The sequence below is a fragment of the Ochotona curzoniae genome, unplaced genomic scaffold (assembly GCF_017591425.1).
Source record: "Ochotona curzoniae isolate NIBS_2020 unplaced genomic scaffold, NIBS_Ocur_1.0 contig_4516, whole genome shotgun sequence".
In the NCBI taxonomy this organism is placed as follows: domain Eukaryota; kingdom Metazoa; phylum Chordata; class Mammalia; order Lagomorpha; family Ochotonidae; genus Ochotona; species Ochotona curzoniae.
The window spans coordinates 4,573,303-4,589,086 of NW_024466313.1; the positions used below are offsets into that span (position 1 = coordinate 4,573,303).

Here is a 15,784-nt window from a genome sequence, read left to right on the forward strand (position 1 = left end):
TGAGCTGAGCCCCCGGCACTGGCGGGAAGGGTGGGCTCCTCTAAACCCCGCACTCAGCTGCTCTGCAGATGTTTCTGGGGGACAAGCAGCCAGGAAGGAGGGGAGGGGCGCTGCTGTGACTCACCCAGCCAGCCCCTCCCCTGCCCCTCCCCACCCCATCCCTCCCTCCCTCTCTCCCGGCTGGGCTGGGCCAGGCTGCAGACTCCCGCTTGCCAGCCTCAGCGTCCCACAGGCGTCCGCGGTGACTGCAGGCCGCCGACATGAGGCTGGCCCATGCCCTGGTGGTCCTGCTGCTGCAGGCTGGCTGGGGGGCCGCACAGGACCTCCCGGAGGTTCCAAAGGCCATCGCCTTCCAAGGTGAGTGGACGGCTGCCTAACTGAGCTGTTTCTCACAGCCAGGACACAGCGCCTGGGCTCAGGACCCCCGCCCAGGGGCCCTGTCCACTCCGACTCAGCCCTCTCTTCCAGAGCCCGTGTTCAGTTGCCCCAGCATCCCTGCTGGAGTGTGGGCATTTTCCAGGGAGTTGGGCCAGGGAGTCTGGGAAGGATCCACTGGTGGGTCAGTTTCCTGGCCCTGTGTTAACTGTCTGGCCACGCCAGACAGTCAGCCTAGGAGCTCGGCTTCATGCAGGTTCCAAACCCAACAGGAAGAGCACAGACAGCAAGGTGTCCCTGGGACCCTGTGGGAGGGGGACCCTGAGTGGGACCTGCCAAGGGGATGCTTCCCGGGGAGGAGGCCGACACCACACAGGGCACCCTGCAGGAGGCTCTCTGGGAGGACTCCGCCTGGGGAAGGCTGGTGCAGATGCCTTCCCAGTGCTCTAGGGCTCGGGTCCTTGCTGGCTGTGGGCAGACACTGCCCCTCGGCCCCTGGGTGGTTGGGTGGCCCTCATCTGGTAGGAACAAGCGTGGCTAAGAGGCTCACGGCTCTGTCCTGCTTGGTACAGACTGCCCTGTGGACCTGTTCTTTGTGCTGGACACCTCTGAGAGTGTGGCCTTGAGGCTGAAGCCCTATGGGGCCCTGGTGGACAAGGTCAAGGCCTTCACGAAGCGCTTCATCGACAACCTAAGAGACAGGTGGGTCATGCGGGCTGGGGGATGTCGGAAGGAGGCATCCCTGCTGTCGGGTCCCGCGGCCCCTCCCTGTTTCCTGCAGAGCGAGCAGGGTTTGAGGCAGTCCAGTCAGCAAGCAGTGGCCAGCAAGCCAAGAGGCCAGTGCCGGCACACGTGGGCCCAGGGTCTGTGTGTTGCAACCCAACACACGGCTCCCGGCCTACTCCTACACTGGACAGAGGGAGCGGGCTTGGGGAGCCGGTCCCACCCCCCACTGCCCATGCAGACCCCAGAGCTGCTACCTAGGGGACACGGTGTTCTTGCAGCCCCCCACACCCCACAGCCAGGAGCCCCAGCAGTGAGTCTGGGCTTGCGGCATGGCCTCCTCCACTCACTCACTCATTCCTTCTCTCCATCTTTGGGGGCCCCTCCACGGATGTGGCCAATGACCAGACAGACACGGGGACACTGTAGGGCAGAGGCAGCTGCCTGCCTCGTCTGCAGTCTGCTCGATGGGGCAGGTGTCAGGGGCCTCGGAATGCCACCTGGCAAGTGGGCAGGCAGCCCCCGGCCCCCAGCAGAGGGACCCTAAGTGGGGAGGAGGAGGGACCCCAACATCCCTCAGCACTGGCCTTCCCCTCACTGCTTGGCCTCGGCCCCACTGAGGAGCCTCATCCAGGTCAGGGTCTCAGGCAGCTCCTGCCCCCACTCCACATGGCTCCTGCCCCCACTCCACATGGCTCCTGGTGCTCCCCACTCTGTGTGGTTCCTGCTGTCTCCCCACTCCACGTGGCTCCTCCTGTCCTCCCACTCCACATGACTCCTTGGTGCGCCCCATCCCATGGTTCCTGCTGTCCCCCCACTTCACACGGCTCACAGCCCTCGGCTCACAGGTACTACCGGTGTGACCGCAACCTGGTGTGGAACGCAGGCGCACTGCACTACAGCGACGAGGTGGAAGTCATCAGCGGGCTCACGCGCATGCCCGCCGGCCGCGACGCGCTCAAGGCCAGCGTGGATGCTGTCAAGTACTTCGGCAAGGGCACCTACACTGACTGTGCCATCAAGAAGGGGCTGGAGGAGCTGCTGGTCGGGTGAGTGGCCAGGTCACCTCCTGGCCAAAGGACACTGTCCTCCCCTGTCTGGCCACCGTCTCCTCACAACCATGGGCTGGCCAGGAAGGCTGAGGGGGCAGCTGGGCCCTCAGTGATAGCCCACAGGGAGGCACTGTGTCCCAGCAAGGCCAGGGCCGGGAGTGCCGGCCTGTTGCCCCCTGTGCCCAGCATGTCCACGGGAGTCTGCTTTGACCCCTGCCAACAGGTGGCCACGCCATGTCTGCCGTAGTTGGCAGCCGTGGAGCCATGGGTCCTGGCCCTGCCCTGGGAGTCCCCAGGTTACCCTCCACATGGGGCCTGGCTGTCCACAACTCCCAGGGCTCCTGGGTGGGTGAGTGGCTGGGGTCTCACTCTGCCTCCCTCCCCCAGGGGCTCCCACCTGAAGGAGAACAAGTATTTGATCGTGGTGACCGACGGGCACCCCCTGGAGGGCTACAAGGAGCCGTGCGGGGGCCTGGAGGATGCCGTGAATGAGGCCAAGCATCTGGGCATCAAAGTCTTCTCCGTGGCCATCACGCCTGACCACCTGGTAGGGTGCTGCCCACCTCCTGCCTCTCGCCTGCCTGAGGGACCCCACTGTCCAGCTCACCTCCCGCCTACACACAGGGCCCCCGCACCCCACCTTCCACCAGCATGGGGCCTCTCAGCCGCCTGCCCGCCCTACCCCGGGGGCCTTTGGGGCCACTGTGCTAACTTCTGGGCCATGGTCCCTGGTGGGTCAGGCCTGAGGGCTCAGGGTTAGGCCTCACACCTGGTTGGGCCCTCAGGAGCCGCGTCTGAGCATCATCGCGTCCGACCACACCTACCGACGCAACTTCACCGCGGCAGACTGGGGGCAGAACCGCGATGCCGAGGAAGCCATCAGCCAGACCATAACCACCATTGCTGACATGATCGTGAGCGCGGCTGGGCCGGGCAGAGCAGGGGAGAGGGGCAGGGCTGGCGGAGGGTGGAAGTGGGGTGGGGCAGGGCAGGGTGAGGTGGACCTAGAGCAGGGTAGGGCATTGCCAGGCGGGACCCAGTGACAAGGCTTTTCTCTTGTGTTTTTCAGAAAAACAATGTGGAGCAGGTGGTAAGAGCCCCAAGCCCTCAACCCCGTGCCTGGGTCCAGAGGACGGGGAGTGCCAGAAGCTGCACCTGTGGGGGCTGAGGGTACCAGGGGCTGGGTGCAGGGTGCAGCCTACTGGACGCTGACCACTCTCTTTGCCTTCCCCAGTGCTGCTCCTTTGAGTGTCAGGTGAGTGGCCCACAGCCCCGTCCCTAGGCGCCGTGGCCCCTGTCTGGGGTCTGGGGTCTGGGGTCTGGGGCTGACTGTTCCACCCCTCCGCTTTACAGCCAGCCAGAGGGCCCCCAGGACCCAGAGGAGACCCCGGGTACGAGGTGAGTGGACACCCCTGCCATGCCCCCGGAGGGTGGAGGCAGGTTCACCATCGTGGCCGTCCATGTACACTGACCAGGAAGACCCTGAGCCTCCACGGACGCAGCCGTGTCCAGGGAGCGGCTGAGGGAGGCCCACGCTCAGGAGTGGCCGCCCAGCCCCTTTCTGGTTATTGGAGGGGAGTGTTGGGAGGGGTGGCCTGGGGCAGGTGTGACTCCACAGAGCTGATCCCCACGTGGCTGAGAACCACGCACCCCAAGACCAGGAGACCCCATGAACTCGGTGAGACAGTGCTTGGGACAGCCTGGAGTGGCCACAACCTTGAACTGTATGTTGCAGGGAGAACGCGGGAAGCCAGGGCTCCCAGGAGAGAAGGGAGAAGCTGGAGACCCCGTGAGTGCTTGGCTAATGGGGTGGGGAGAACCTGGATCTGCAGAAGCTTCCAGAACAGCTATCTGCTGAGCCAAGGTCACAGGGCTGTCCTCTGTGGGCAGGGGCATTGGCATGGCCACTCTGCCACTACCCTGCCTCACCCCTGCTGACTCCCCATCGATTCCCACTACCCCTCCCCAGCTCCTCCCATCCCTTGGCGGGGCAGGGGGTGGGGGGTTGTGGGCTCCTCCCAGCAGGCCCCTCCCTGTATGGACCTCTAACCCCCTCTGTGTTCCAGGGAAGACCAGGGGACCTCGGACCTGTGGGCTACCAGGGCATGAAGGTGCGTCTCGTCCCGGGGTAAGGGAGCGGGGAGGGTCAGGGTCCCTGCCTGGCGCTCACGGAGCCCCCTCCTCTTGTACAGGGAGAGAAGGGCAGCCGAGGGGAGAAGGTAAGTAGGGCACGGCGTGGACACGCAGCGGTGCGGCCTTTCCTGTCCACTGTGTCCACGATGGGGAAGCTGCGTCCGCCCCTCACCACGCGTCAACGCAGGCCCGGTGGCCCACCATCACTACCCCCCACTGCCCTTGTCCCCATGGCCACTGGCAGTGGATGCTATAGAGCGTGCCCCTCCTCTCACTGACTGGACAGAACAGACGGGGGCGGGGGAGGGGTCTGGGGGCCTGGGTCCACCCTGACCCTCCCCTCTGTCCCCACAGGGCTCCAGGGGACCCAAAGGCTACAAGGTGAGTGTGGGGTCAGAACTGGGGGGAACTTCTGGGTGGTACTGGCTGATCTCCCTCTGAGCCTGTCTTCAACTCTGAGCAGGGCGAGAAGGGCAGAAGAGGCATCGACGGTGTGGACGGCATGAAGGTGACATGGGGGGGTGTGGCAGGCAGCAGGGCAGGGCTCCTGGTGGGGACTGCTAGGGGTGGGGACCCTGGGGCAGGGCTCCTGGGGCACCTGGGGCAAGGCATCCTGGGGTGGAGCCTCCTGGGGTGGGTCTCCTGGGGTGGGTCTCCTGGAGGCAGGGCTCCTGGGGTGGACCCTCCTGGGGTGGACCCTCCTGGGGCGGACCCTCCTGGGGCGGACCCTCCTGGGGCGGACCCTCCTGGGGCTGGACCCTCCTGGAGCTGGACTCCTCGGGCGAGGCATCCTTTGGGCAGGAGCCAGAGGTCCGGCCAGGTTCTCTCCTTGAGGTTGTTCTCTGTCTCATTCCTGCCATGCCTTCCTCCTTCCAGGGAGACGCAGGGTTTCCTGGCTTGCCTGGCTGCAAGGGTTCCCCTGGTTTTGATGTAAGTCCCCGCAGCCCAGCACCGTGAGTCTCCGGTGGAGCTCAACCCTGCCCCCTCCATTGTTGTCATGCGGCATCCAGGCCCACTGTGACTGCCTTGTGTACCACCCCTCACAGGGAGTTCAAGGACCCCCCGGCCCCAAGGGCGATGCTGGCGCCTTCGGACTAAAAGGAGCGAAGGTCAGTGGCTCATGGCCCCCGAGGGCCCGGCCAGGGGTCTCCTCGGCACCACCCAGCCCTGGGCAGCTTTTCCCGCTGTGGCTGTGCTGATGCCACGGCCTCTGAGCTCACCACCATGCTCTCTCCCTGTGGCCAGACCTCACTGCCTGGCTCCCCACTCCCCCTGCACAGCGCCCTGACCACCCCACCCACTCCAGGCAGCAGGCTGGCTGCTTTACCCTGTGCTATGACATCTCTCCAACTCTCCAATGCCCACCACCCCGCCACAGGCCAGGGCCGCGGCAGACAGGCCAGGACCATGGCAGACAGGCCAGGGCCACAGCCCCGCCACAGGCCAGGGCCACAGCAGACAGGCCAGGGCCGCGGCAGACAGGCCAGGGCCGCGGCAGACAGGCCAGGGCCACAGCAGACAGGCCAGGGCCGCGGCAGACAGGCCAGGGCCACGGCAGAAAGGCCAGGGCCACAGCAGACAGGCCAGGGCCGCGGCAGACAGGCCAGGGCCACGGCAGACAGGCCAGGGCCACAGCAGACAGGCCAGGGCCACGGCAGACAGGCCAGGGCCACGGCAGACAGGCCAGGGCCGCGGCAGACAGGCCAGGGCCACGGCAGAAAGGCCAGGGCCACGGCAGACAGGCCAGGGCCACAGCAGACAGGCCAGGGCCGCGGCAGACAGGCCAGGGCCACGGCAGAAAGGCCAGGGCCACGGCAGACAGGCATGGGCTCTCGTCCAGCTCCCAGCAGAGTTCTTGCTTCCTGTGAGCCTGTGGCTCTGCTCAGTGTCCACAGGCCATCAAGACACGATGAACCACACTCATTCCTCCACGAACACCCACTCACAAACACCCACACTGCTGCACAAACACCCACTCCACAAACACCCACACTAATGCACAAACACGCACTCCACAAACACCCACACTAATGCACAAACACCCACTCCACAAACATCTACACTGCTCCACGAAACACTCACTCCACAAACACCCACTCCACAAACATCTACACTGCCCCAGGAACACCCTCACTTCACAAATCACCCTCACTGCCTCACAAACATCCTCAATGCTCCACGGACACCCATTACATGAACATTCTCACTCCTCCGTTAACACCCACACTGCTCCATGAACACCCACTCCATGAACACCCACACTGCTCCACGAGCACCCACACTGCCCCCACGAACGCCCACACTCGTTCACAAGCCCTAGCAGAAGAGATTGGAGGCCAAGCCTGTAACGTGGCTCCTAGGTGGCTATCCCAGCTGTGGCCCATGCCGTCACAGCATCTGGAAGCAGCAATTTCATGCTGCAGACAAAGAATAAGCTGCCATATGACCTCAGGGGATGTCCTTGACCACGTGCGCAGGCAGGCTGTGGAGAATTCTAGAAGCTTGGATCAACACAGAGGGCAGAGTCTGGGACCCCTCTCCCATTCTGGGAGGCCCCATGCCCATGGACCTCACTTTGAGGCACCTTGAGACTGAGCCTGCTCCAAGCTGGCCTTCTGCTTGGGACCCTTTCTGGATTTTCCTCAGAGGCAGGATGTGCCAGGGACGGCAGCGGAATCTTCTGGAAGCCAGCTAAGGGCTTTGCCGCCTCATCCTCAAGTTGGCCGATGACACTGCTGGCCACAGACTTGAGTTTCCCAATTCAGCTGCCTGGCAATTGGCTGGGCTTCATGGCATTTGGCGACAGGTTAAGGTGTCGCACAGCGCTGGTCAGCATGGCCTCAGGTCTGGGTGGGAAGGGTGGGCCTGGCCCCAGAGGGCCCCGACAGCCGGCACCCAGGCTGCACCCAGAGTGCCAGCCTCTGACCCTTGACCTTTGCCAGGGTGAGCCTGGAGCCGATGGGGAGCCTGGGAGACCTGGAAACACTGGGCCGCCCGGAGATGAGGTGAGGGCAGCTGGGCAGGACGCCTCGGGGGTGCCCAGGCCGTGGGTCACCAGATGAGGCCCAGGAGCTGACCACCATTCTGCCGTGTCCCTCCCAGGGTGATCCGGGAGAGCCTGGTCCCCCTGGAGAGAAGGGAGAGGCTGGTGACGAGGTGAGTCCCCCAGCCCGGCCTCTGCCCCTCGCTGAGCTGAACCCGCTCCCCTGGACTAACCGGCCTCTGCTCCTCCCACTGCCAGGGCAATGCAGGACCTGATGGGCCTCCCGGAGACAGGGTGAGTCCAGCCACCCAGCCCCTCCGTCCCCTGGAGCAGGACATTGAGCCCCAGTCCTGCCTCAGCTGAGGACAGCCTGTGACAATGGACGGTGTTTGAGGGTCATGGCTGGAGAGTAGCCTGGGAGCAAGCCCCCAGCTGCTCTGGAGTGGCCTCACCCCACTTCTCTGTACACAGGGCGGCCCTGGAGAGCGAGGACCCCGGGGAACCCCAGGTGTGCGTGGCCCGAGAGGAGACCTGGTGAGTGACACTGAGGAAGGAGTGATTGGCAGAGACACAGGTGTCAGATCCAGAGGCCCCGGCCGGTCCTCCTCTGCCCAGGCCGGTCCTCCTCTGCCCAGGCCGGTCCTCCCCTGCTGCTCCAGCCAGTCCTCCCCTGCTGCCCCAGTTGGTCCTCCCCTGCCCCGGCCGGTCCTCCCCTGCCCCAGCTGGTCCTCCCCTGCCCCAGCCAGTCCTCCCCTGCCACGGCCAGTCCTCTCAGCCACTGCCCAGAGTGGAGGCAGCCTCCCAGCCCAGCCTGGCCAGCTCCTGCCCCAGAGACCCCATGGTCCTTGTCTCAATGGACCAATTGTCACAGCGTCCACAACGACCTTCCCCCATTCCTGTGGGGGGAAGAGCCATGACCCCAGCACAAGTCAGTGTCAGGGCTCAGGTTCAGGGCTTTCCAGGCCCTCTCTCCTTGGGGTCCCCATGCAGGCCCCTGTGCAGGCAGCAGACACTCAGACCTGACCCCTCCTCAGCCCACTCCCCCAAAGGGCTGAGGGCTGCACAGAGCATTCAGGTTGCATACGGGGGTGGAGGAGCCGTGACCTCTTGGGGAACCAGCTGTCACACGAGGGTCTCAGAGATAAGGTGGAGGGAAAGGGTGTGGCCGCCAGCCGCAGTGTGAAGCCGTGGCTGCCAGCTTGACCTGCACCCTCATGGGCGCATGTCTCTCCAGGGTGAAGCTGGACCTCAAGGTGACCAAGGGCGAGAGGGCCCCGTCGGCATCCCAGGAGACCCGGTAGGGAACATGGCTGTGCAGTGAGGATTCAGCCACGGGGTCCCTTGTTCTGGCTCTGGGTCCTTCGTGCAGTTCCACCACCCTGGATGGAGGGGCCGTTGGAGCCAGCCTGGGAGCCCAGGGTGGCTGCCTCAGGAGGGGGGTGGCTGCCTCGGGACGGGAGTGGCCGGCTTGGGAGGGGGGCGGCCAGGCTGGATGGGCAGGGTAGGGTGGATGCTGGCCAGCTCCTACAGCTGTGGTCCCCACAGGGTGAGGCCGGCCCCATGGGACCTAAAGGCTATCGAGGCGACGAGGGCCCCCCAGGGCTGGAGGTGAGCATCATTTCATTGCCCCCACTCCCAGCCCCTGCCTGCCTGGTGCTGGCCCCACATGATCCCAGCCCGACCCCACCTCCAGGTACCTCAGCCCCAAAGGTATTGTGCCCCTGATACTGCACCCACTGTGACACAGCTGTCCCCTCCCCCTTCTTAGGGTCCCCGAGGAGCCCCAGGACCTGCTGGACCCCCTGGAGACCCAGGGCTGATGGGCGAGCGGGTGAGTCGCCACACTGGCCTGGGGAGCAGGACCCAGCCTGTTGGGAGGCAGCGCAGCGGGTCCCTTCTGGCCCCTGTCCAGTGCAGAGAGGGCTGCGGGGACTGGCTGCAGGAACTGCCTCCCAGGTTGCCTGGACCTGGGCTGCCCGAGCTGCAGCGGCATAGCCCTCCAGTGACAGGGACCCTGCTTTCTCCCCAGGGCGAGGATGGCCCCCCTGGAAATGGCACCGAGGGCTTCCCTGGTTTCCCTGTAAGTCATCCCCAGGCTCTCGAGACCCCTGGAGACCTGTGCCCCCATTCAGGGCTCCCCTGGGCACTCAGGGCTGGAGGGTGGACCTGAGCCAGGAACCTGGGGAGCCCCGACCTCTGACCTTGTGCCAGTGCCTGGTGTAACTTCCCCTCTGCACCCACAGGGCTACCCAGGCAACAGGGGCCCCCCTGGGATAAACGTAAGTACCCCTCCCTCTGCACTCAGCCCCAGCCGTGTGAAAACAATTCACCCACGAGCATACCCACCGCGCCCCTGCAGACACGTGTGCACACATGCTCACACATGGAGACACGGCTCCTGCACACATGTGTATGCACATATGTGCACACATGAAGATGGGTGCCTGCACACATGGTGGCCCCAGGTCAACCACTCCCACGCCTTCCTCTGTGGACCCTGCCACTGCTGACCTTCCCGCCACCCGCAGGGCACTAAAGGCTACCCGGGCCTCAAGGGAGACGAGGGTGAACCTGGAGACCCAGGAGAGGACGTGAGTCAGGGGCAGGCAGAGCCATGGCACGGTGTGTGGGGTACGGGCTGTGGGGTCTCGGGAGGCTGTGATATCCATTGTGAGTGAGTGGACACCGTCCCCCATGCTGGGCACTGACCCACAGCTAGATGAAATGGGCAGAGCCACGGACACAGTGGATGTGTGGGCTGTGAGTGGACTCTGGTCCCCATGCTGGGCACTGACCCACAGCTAGTTGAGATGGGCAGAGCCACGGGCGCAGTGGGTGTGTGGGCTGTGAGTGGACTCTGGTCCCCATGCTGGGCACTGACCCACAGCTAGTTGAGATGGGCAGAGCCTCGGGCACAGTGGATGTGTGGGCTGTGAGTGGACACTGGTCCCCATGCTGGGCACTGACCCACAGCTACCTCCTTGCAGAACAATGACATCTCACCCCGTGGTGCCAAAGGGGCGAAGGGTTACCGTGGCCCCGAGGGCCCCCAGGTAGGTTGGCATAGCCAAGGGCAAGGCAGGCACCCCCACATGGGGGATGGGCTGGTCACCAGGGTAGGATGACTGCTGTGGGCAACACTGCCCAGTGCAGTCTGAAGGCCCCAGCTTGGAGGCCCTGCCCATGCAGCCGCTGCAGGTCTGTAGGCCCTTGAGGGGGAGTTGACAGGGTGGGGGGCTGACAGAGGGGGAGCTGACGGGGGGGGGAGCCGACGGGTGGGAGAGCTGACCGGGTGGGGAGCCGACGGGGTGGGGGAGCTGACGGGTGTTGAGTTTGGAGACTTGCTGAGGACCAGGGGTACTGGGGAGCCACGGACACCTGTTCATAGCCCTTCTTGTTCCTTCTCTGGCAGGGACCCCCAGGACACACAGGACCTCCTGGACCAGACGTAAGTGGACATCAGTGAACACTCCCAGGGACTGAGCTCAATTGCCCACACCCTGCACACAAATGGGGCAGCTGCAGACGGAGTGCTGGGCCTCCCACGGGAACATGTGATGGTCAGGGGACACATGATGGCCACAGGGGACACATGAAGGCCGCAGGGGATGTGTGATGGCCACAGGGATGTGTGATGGCCACAGGGACATTCGATAATGATGGGAAATGCGTCGTGAAGGACAGGTGACTGCCATGTGCTGATGAGCAGCTCAGGTGCCCAAGCTTATGGCCAGGCCAGGCCAGGCAGGGCCCAACAGGCACTGGGAAGGGCTCCCAGTGCAGACCCAGGCCTGTGGGGACCTCGGAGGGACAGCTGCAGGCCAGGCCAGGCAGGGCCAACATGCTTGTTCTCTCTGCAGGAGTGTGAGATCCTAGACATTATCATGAAGATGTGCTGTGAGTGGCGAGGCCTGCACCGGCTCTGGGTGGGACTGGCCGGGGCTTGGGGTGGAGTCAGGAAGTGGGACCAGCCCAGGGAGGAGTGTGCCCCCCCTTACCAGCAGGAGGCTGATTTGGGCCGTGGGCGGGGAGGGGAAGAATGCCCCGGGCACTGACCACCTCTCTCTCTCCTTAGCGTGTTGTGGTGAGTGCTGTGCTGCAGATGGTGGACACAAGCAGCCCCTCGGTGCCCACCACTCCACTCTGGCCAGTCTACACCCCCTCGCGCCATCCTGAGCCTGGGGGGGTTGCTGTCCATGCCACTGTTCTTTCCCCAGAACCCACCTATCAGCAGGTGCCGACCCCCGCTAACTCCTCCCCTCTCCCGTCAAAGCTCTCCAGGCTGCCCAGGAGTGGGTGGCAGACAGCGGGAGGGGGCGGTGAACGGGGTTGAGGCTGAGGCTGCCTGGTCCCACCCCACCCCCAGAGTGCAGGTGTGGCCCCATTGACATCCTCTTCGTGCTGGACAGCTCTGAGAGCATAGGCCTGCAGAACTTTGAGATTGCCAAGGACTTTGTTATCAAAGTCATCGACCGGCTGAGCAAGGACGAGCTGGTCAAGGTGGGTTGTAGAGCCTCCTGCACCCCGGCCAATACAGTACAATCTGCAGCCCCCAGCAGGTCCCTGCCTCTCGGGCCATGGCAAAGCTCCGGCCTGACCACGTGTGGACAGTGTCGGGGAGGGGTCAGGTTGCAGAGGGCGGGTGGGGAGGGAGCCAGGGCCCATAGAGACCCTGGGAGACATATGTGCAGGAGCCCAAGCCGGGCGGCATCCACCCTTGCAGTTTGAGCCAGGGCAGTCGCACGTGGGCGTGGTGCAGTACAGCCACAACCAGATGCAGGAGCATGTGGACCTGAGGAGCCCCAACATCAGAAGCATGCAGGAGCTCAAAGAGTGAGTATGGGCCACGCCCCTCCTGACCAGGCCTCGCCCCTGTGTGACCACGCCTCTCCTCAGCCCTCCCACTCGGACCCCACCCTGCCCACCCTTGCCACCCAGACCCTGCCCTGCATGCTCTACCCACCTGAGTGTGCCCATCACCCCATTGCTGCTACAGGGCCATCAAGAAGCTGCAGTGGATGGCAGGTGGCACGTTCACGGGCGAGGCTCTGCAGTACACCCGGGACCGACTGCTGCCGCCCACACAGAACACACGCATCGCCCTGGTCATCACCGACGGTCGCTCAGACACGCAGCGGGACACCACGCCACTTAGCGTGCTCTGCGGCCCCAACATCCAGGTGGGCACCCCAGGGCCTCCTCCGCCTGAGGAGAGGAGGGGTGTGGCTGGCTGGCGCTGATCGCTCCGGTTCCTCAGGTGGTCTCGGTGGGCATCAAGGATGTGTTCAACACTGGCCCTAGCTCCGACCAGCTCAACGTCATTTCCTGCCAGGGGCTCTCGCCCCAAGACCGGCCAGGCATCTCACTGGTCAAGGACAACTTTGCAGAGCTGTTGGACGACAACTTCCTCAAAAACGTCACTGCCCAGATCTGCATCGGTGGGTGTGGACCAGGGAGACAGAGCCCTCAGCGGTGGCCTCCAGGCCTCAGGACAGAACCCCGCCCTGCTCCAGGGACAGCACCCTGTGGTGGGCATGTGGCCAGTGGGGTAACCCCATGTGGTGGGCACATGGCCAGCAAAGCGGCCCCATATGGTGGGTGCATGGCCAGCAGGGTGGCTCCATGTAGTGGGCGGGCATGTGGCTGGCAGGGTGACCCCACGCAGTGGGCACATGGTTAGCAGGGTGGCCCAATGTGGTGGGCATGAGGCCGGCAGCGTGGCCCAGTGTGTCTGTCACTCCAGGGTCATGGTTTCCCAGTCCCCTGAGAGGCCATGGTGCTGGGTCGGTGTAAGGACGAGATGGTGGGAGCGAGGGGTAGGCCAGGACCCGTGGGTCTCCGTGGGAGGGTCTCCTGGGAATCAGGCGTCTGCAGTGTGCCTGGGCAGCTCTGGTCCCTCTGGTGGGGGATCGTGGCGCAGCGGCCGGCTCACGTGCAAGGGACGTTTCTCTTTACAGACAAGAAGTGTCCGGATTACACCTGCCCAAGTGAGTACCTGTGGGCACAGGGGCTGGGGCTCCGGGAGGGGGAGGCCACTGCTGGCCGGGGCTGGCATCCCCATGAGTGCCCTGTAGGCAAGTCCCTGCTGACCGCCACCCCTCCCACCGGCAGTCACCTTCTCGTCCGCGGCTGACATCACCATACTGCTGGACGGCTCGGCCAGCGTGGGCAGCCACAACTTCGACACCACCAAGCTCTTCACCAAGCGCCTGGCTGAGCGCTTCCTGTCCGCGGGCCGGGAGGACCCGGCACACGACGTGCGTGTGGCTGTGGTGCAGTACAGCGGCCCTGGCCAGCAGCGGCCGGAGCGCGCGGCCCTGCAGTTCCAGCGCAACTACACGGTGCTGGCCGAGGCCGTGGACAGCATGGCCTTCTTTAACGACGCCACCGACGTCAACGACGCCCTCAGCTATGTGACGCGTTTCTACCGCGAGGCCTCGTCGCCCACGGCCACCAAGAAGGTACTGCTCTTCTCTGATGGCAACTCACAGGGCGCCACAGCGGAGGCCATTGAGAGGGCCGTGCAGGAGGCCCAGCGCGCCGGCCTGGAGATCTTCGTGGTGGTGGTGGGCCGCCAGGTCAACGAGCCCCACATCCGCGTGCTGGTTACCGGCAAGACAGCCGAGTACGACGTGGCCTTCGGTGAGCGCCACCTCTTCCGCGTCCCCAGCTACCAGGCACTGCTCCGTGGTGTCTTCTACCAGACCGTGTCCAGGAAGGTGGCTCTGGGCTAGCGGAGCCTGGCTACCGCAGAGGGACAGCAGGGCTGACGCCCCTGGCCACCTCAGCCACCTCAACCCTTCTGAAAGCCGAGTCCACAATGGCAGCGCGTGGGTGGACCTGGCACCTGGTCCCCACGCTCCGGGTGCTTCCTGACCCCCAACCTGGGCCCTCATCTCCTTCATGGTTTAAAACGTCCTCTGATGACCCCATTTCATGTCCCCACTCCCAACCCCAAAGTGGACAACATGCTCAGGCCACAAGATGCAGGCTGCGTGGTTCCCATGGGGGTGGTGGGGGGGCCACCCGCAGCCTGCCTGGGATCACCTTCCTGGAAGGTTCTCGGCACGGGCTCCGGCCGGACCTCAGCGGACTGGGCGGCCTGGACCTGACCCCCGTCTTCAGGCTCTGGAGCCTACGAGTGAAGGTGCTGCCGCAGGAAGGCCCAGTCCCCCGGCAAGCTGGGCTGGGGGCGCCCTCGGCCCGTGTGGGCTCTGGTTCTGCACCCCCCTGTGGCCTCCCCAATGATCACCCATGGGTTCTAATAAAGGTGTTCACTCCCTCCATGACTCCTTCCATGACGGGGACTGCTGTGCCCTTGGGACTCAGGAGGGCATGAGCCCCAGCCCACACCCACAGTGAGACAGCTGCTGCCCACGCATCAGCCATGTCACGCAGGCTCAGGCAGTGTGTCTGAGGTAGAGGCTGGCTGGGCCTGAGCTGCTCACATCCGACATGCATGTGACTCAGCTGCTGAATGAGAGCGGGGAGGGTCCCAGGCGATAGCCCCTCCTGCCGGCCCCAGGGGTCCTGGCCCAGAATGGGGAGAGTGACCAGAACCTTCCTGTGAACTGATGGCTGTAGGCTCAGACACATCCTGAGTGCTTCTGTCTGCCCCCAGGCGGGGACCTTGCTATGGCAGTGGGGGGTTAGGGAGGAGAGGGGTGAACAGCAGAAGGCCCCCTGGGGCGGCAGGGGGACCCCACATAAGGGCCTGCAGCAAAGCCAGCATGGTCCAAGCAGAAGCCAGGAGCCTGCACCATCTGCGTCCACTGCGCGTGGCTGGTGGCCACACCCCGGTCATCCTGCGCTGTGTTCCAGGGCCCTTAACAAGGGCTGCAGGAACAGCAGAGCTGGCACTGGGAGCAGTGCTGCCACAGGGCGCTTGTCACAAGCCTAAACTAGCAGGAAGATGTGTGCTACAAAGAGGGAAGTGTGGAAGCAGGCTGGGTCGGAGTGGAAGGACTGCAAACTGTCCAAAGGGGTGTGTCAGACGAGTTGCTGAAGCTTGCAAAGGGTCGGGGTGCGGGAAGTGGGGGCTCCAGGTGGCCAGGCTGTGCAGCAGTGTGGATATGTGGGACTGGGGCGGCACGGTGGCATAGCAGGTAAACGGTCTGCCTGTGATGCCGGCATCCCGCCTGCTCCAGGTTCCCATCCGGCTCCCAGGGCCGGTCAGGCCAGCAGCAGGAGCCTTGCCCTCCGTCTGGATCTGCCATGTGGTTTGCAGTGGTCCGAGTACTTGAGCACACTACCTTCCCGGGTGCCAAAGCAGGAAGCTAGGTCATAAGTGGGGCACCCAGGACCAGAACCACTCCAACACGGGATGCCAGCATTGCAACGCCAGTGTGCCACAACGCCAGCCGGGCAGCCTTCACAGCCTTAGAGACCAGAACCGAAGCATTTATGTCAACATCACCGCACCATGACTCACTCCGACGTTTAGCTTGCAAGTGTATTTATACGAACGGAGGGACGGAAGGAGGGACTGATTTAAGACCTACATCTTTCAGCTCCCTCC

General features: G+C 64.5%; 1 protein-coding gene across 1 annotated transcript; it reads left to right on the top strand.

Annotated features, from left to right (window-relative positions):
• The first annotated feature begins 260 nt into the window (after positions 1–260).
• On the top strand, positions 261–14,504 carry COL6A1 (collagen type VI alpha 1 chain). The gene is made up of 35 exons (XM_040986754.1): positions 261–357; positions 948–1,077; positions 1,947–2,147; positions 2,538–2,697; positions 2,936–3,064; positions 3,220–3,240; positions 3,385–3,405; positions 3,504–3,548; positions 3,886–3,939; positions 4,217–4,261; positions 4,343–4,369; positions 4,638–4,664; positions 4,747–4,791; positions 5,160–5,213; positions 5,330–5,392; positions 7,226–7,288; positions 7,386–7,439; positions 7,525–7,560; positions 7,738–7,800; positions 8,501–8,563; positions 8,812–8,874; positions 9,035–9,097; positions 9,296–9,346; positions 9,510–9,545; positions 9,795–9,857; positions 10,254–10,319; positions 10,679–10,714; positions 11,127–11,163; positions 11,342–11,350; positions 11,633–11,766; positions 11,990–12,099; positions 12,263–12,446; positions 12,524–12,704; positions 13,224–13,253; positions 13,378–14,504. Exons 1-35 carry the CDS (start codon positions 261–263, stop codon positions 13,998–14,000), a joined length of 3,084 nt encoding a protein of 1,027 aa, XP_040842688.1. The 3' UTR covers positions 14,001–14,504.
• Positions 14,505–15,784: the final 1,280 nt, after the last annotated feature.